The sequence below is a fragment of the Grammomys surdaster genome, unplaced genomic scaffold, assembly GCF_004785775.1.
Source record: "Grammomys surdaster isolate TR1022 unplaced genomic scaffold, NIH_TR_1.0 174, whole genome shotgun sequence".
NCBI lineage: Eukaryota > Metazoa > Chordata > Mammalia > Rodentia > Muridae > Grammomys > Grammomys surdaster.
Genome location: NW_021604622.1, coordinates 7650540 through 7654412, shown reverse-complemented (window position 1 = coordinate 7654412; position 3873 = coordinate 7650540). Strand labels below are relative to the sequence as shown.

Genomic DNA, 3873 nt, shown 5'->3' with positions numbered 1-3873 from the left:
GCATACCCCTTTAATCCCAGCACTCCAGAGGTAGAGGTAGGAAAGGCTCTTGAGTTCAAAGCCAGCCTGATCTACAGAGTGAGTTCCAGGACAGATAGAGCTACACAGAGAAGCCCTGTCTCAAAAACAAACGGGGAGGGGGGAAGGGAGGGAGGGGGAGATGGAGGGGGAGGGGTGGGTTAGCCTATGGGGGCCAGAGAAATGGCTCAGCAGTTAAGAGTACTCACTGCTCTCTCGGAGGACCTACCTGGGTACATACAGTTCCCTGCACCACATGGCGGCTCACACCTGATGCACTCTTCTGGCCTCTGGCAGGCACTCCCAGAGTACTAATACACAGTATGCAGGAAAAAAACTCATAAAATAACAAAATTAAATATTCTTAATTTATTCTTTAATTTCCCTTAAACATCACTATAAAGGGGATGGCAAATCCATGTGGTGGCAAACACACTGCCTGCTTTTCTAGTGTTTTACCCCCTTTTATTTGAATTGTCAGTGACAGCTTTCACTCGGCAGAATTGAGTTTCTGGAACAAACATATGTGGCATGCCAAATTTAAAGTATTTCCTATCTGGCTCTTTTAAGACAGTTTCCCAAGCCTTGCAGTTGAAATGTTACTGTGCCATACTAAGTAAAACTTCACCAAAGCCAAGAAAATGAGAACACAAAAATCAAATGACATGCTTGCTCTGATTCAGGCACTTTCAAGATCATAGTTTATTTATTTATTACTCCAGATAAAAAGATAGTATACATATTAGGGAGTCCCTTAAAACTCAACTCTAAAGTTATCCGCATCTAGTATTTTTGCATCAAATGTTAACCAAAAGTTTCTAGACACCTGAAAGCCCCACTATCAACATGAACTATAGTAATAAAAATTTTTTGACATTTAATTTGTTCAATGTATAGTATTTACATTATGAAACCAATAGTAAATAAACAGTGATAATGAATAAAATCAACATTAAAAAGCAGAGGTTTGTAGTCTTATGGTGTGCTAATGATCATAATTGTATATAAAAATTAAAACACAGCAGAGCTTTCTGTTACAAAATTCTTAATCGTCTTGAGCTGTAGTAGTTACTTGCTACCAATTTACATGCAACATCTGCTAGGACTGATATCCAATTTTCTTTTCCCCAAGAAAAGATAAGTAGATAAATGCTATTTCAGAGCAGACATTAATTTACTTGAGGACAAAAAAGTGGAAAACAAAACAAAAAAACTGCACTCAAGATTAGTACTGGTCACAAGCCTCTTTCCTACAGAATTCATAAAAACAGGAAAAGTGAAGGAAAAAAAAAAGTCCCAAAAGAGATGCACTATGAGGGGCACAGCTCACAACGAGCCCTGAAAGGGCCACACATCTTCTCTCTCCTTCAGTGATGAGAGGTCTATTTTGCCATCAAATAACAATGAATGAAGCAAGGGAGGGGCACCAGATGCACAATTAAAATTTTCAAAATACTAAAATGAAGCAGAGGTGGCCAGAAGAAGGGGCGATTCATATATAATTCAAACTATATACAGCATAAGTGGAATGCAGCCCATCCCAAACTGGCTTTGTGAAACAATTGGACCTTTATGATTTAATAGCTAAAATTATAACAACTGTAATCATACAACAGATTTACATAGGAAGCAAAAATTCAAGGGGCATTTTATATTATGTATTTACTGTGCTGTTTCAATTTAAAAATAATTTTGCTAAGTATACATCTCAACTGAGGTCTGTGTATAAAATGTCCTAATAGATACAGATATTTACCTTTGGTGAGTTGAAGGCCTTGTTGTGACTTATCTGAACTGTAGGCAGAAGGCCAGGTGAGTAAGCACATGTGGGAAAACTCAGGCTGAGGTAATCCAAACGCTGTGCATGAGGTGGGTGACTGGAGGTACTCTGAAAGTCAAAGTACACCAGAAACCCAACACAGGAACAGTGAGAATGGCAATAGGGAATGGAACGCCAATATGGCAATAAGGTTGGTTACAAACAGAAAGAGGAAGGCCTCTCGTACCAGCAGAACCCTGCGTACATACAAAAAGAAATAGCCACCCACCATTTTTGTAGAACAAAAGCCAATTATTAGTGTGGGAAAGTACAAACTGCAGAAAACCAGAGTCAATAGAAGAAAAACTACTGGTTCACATGAGAAAAAGGAAGTATTGCATTCTGACAGTTACTTGGTAAACGCAGCTACCACAGCCCAGAGAACTTCACTGGTGTTGGCCTTCAGACACTCCACTTCTGGGTCTAAGTCGAGAAGCTGCCGTACTCTCTTGGTGGCTAAATCATACTGCTCGTCCAGAAGAGGAGCAAAAGCGTTTTCCAAAACATCCGAGGCATGGGCTAGGTAAATGAGGGCCAGCAAGCGCTTGTCCATTCGGTGAGGGTCATTGACCCATTTGTCAAGAACAGCCTCCTGGACCTTCTTGATGAGGCGCTGCTTAATGTTGTTATTGGTGAGAGGATGTGTCGTCATGTCAAACAGGAGGAAGTTCTGTTTCTCTGTCGTCAGTACACCCTTTTCTACCAGGTTTTTAGCTAATCGTTCACGTACATTTCTTAACTGATAATGCAATTTTAATGGATTCCACGTCTCACCTAAATAAGAACATTCCAGAAGTTAGGAATGGTGGGTATTATTTGCTAAATTACAACAACAGCAAATCATACACACACTGTATTAGATAAGCAAAAGAACTTTTGTTCTTTCCCCTTCCACACTAGATCATGGAGTCCAGACCTTTGGGGTCTAGGCAGCCCCAACACTCAAAAGTCTGAACTGAACGTAGTCTTCAGTCACAGTCCCCTTACTGTACAAGGGAAATGAACAGCTCTGGCTGTTGTCAAGAAGCACTCAATAAAACAGAGCGTGGAGGGGCACACATGCACCAAGTAGAGAGGCCAGAGGATCTCAAGTGTGGAAGCACATGGGCTACATGGTAAGAGACTGTTCTACAGTATAAAAACATCACAAAGTCCCAGGTTCAATACCCAATACTAAAAAAAATTAAAAAAAATAAAAAACAACAAAAAATAAAAACCCTCTACACTGTTTTAAAAAAAAAAAAAAAGTCAAGTCTCTACAGATACCAATCTTCAACAGACAAAAGAAAACATAGCTCTCTGATTGTAAGCTCATCCTGAAACTGCCAAAGACAGTATATAGCAAAGTTTATGTGGATAATGATACAAAAAAATTATATAAAGCTAACTCCTGAAGAGAACAGAACATTTTCACATTTTTTGCTTTGTTTTGAAGACAGGATTACTCTGTATAGCGCTCTTTCTGTCCAGGAACTCACTCATATACCAGGCTGGCCTAGAACCCAGAGATCTGCCTGCCTCTGCCTCCTGAGGGCAGAGGATTAAAGGTGTGTGCCACCATTGTCCAGCATTATTTACACGGTTCCTAAGTTTGTCATCTATAAACATCTTTTTGAGACAAATGTTTAGTTAAACTAAGCAAGCATTTTCCATTAAAATCATTTATTTTCCTTTAAAAAAATTTAGTAACAGATAACAATATCAATAACTTTAGTTACCTTTCAGATGATACATAACCAGTCTAATTGTATTTTCCAAATAATCACCAATGACAACTCTATTTGCAATTTAGAAAAAAATTCCAAAGTCCTTTTCTAAACTAGAGCATGTTGAAAATCAACCACGGGGCTGGAGAGATGGCTCAGTGGTTAAGAGCACTGACTGCACTTCCAGAGGTCCTGAGTTCAAATCCCAGCAACCACATGGTGGCTCACAACCATCTGTAATGAGATCTGATGCCCTCTTCTGGTGTCTGAAGACAGCTACAGTGTACTCATATAAAATAAATAAATAAATCTTAAAAAAAAAAAAAAAGA

General features: G+C 39.1%; 1 protein-coding gene across 1 annotated transcript in view; it reads right to left on the bottom strand.

Moving 5' to 3' along the window:
- Positions 1–691: 691 nt before the first annotated feature.
- Golph3 (golgi phosphoprotein 3) overlaps positions 692–3873 on the bottom strand; it is a 26173-nt gene continuing 22991 nt past the window's right edge. The window contains exon 4 of the mRNA XM_028767689.1: positions 692–2611. Coding sequence (XP_028623522.1) covers positions 2187–2611 — 425 coding nt within the window. The 3' untranslated portion in view covers positions 692–2186. The remainder of the gene's footprint in view (positions 2612–3873) is intronic.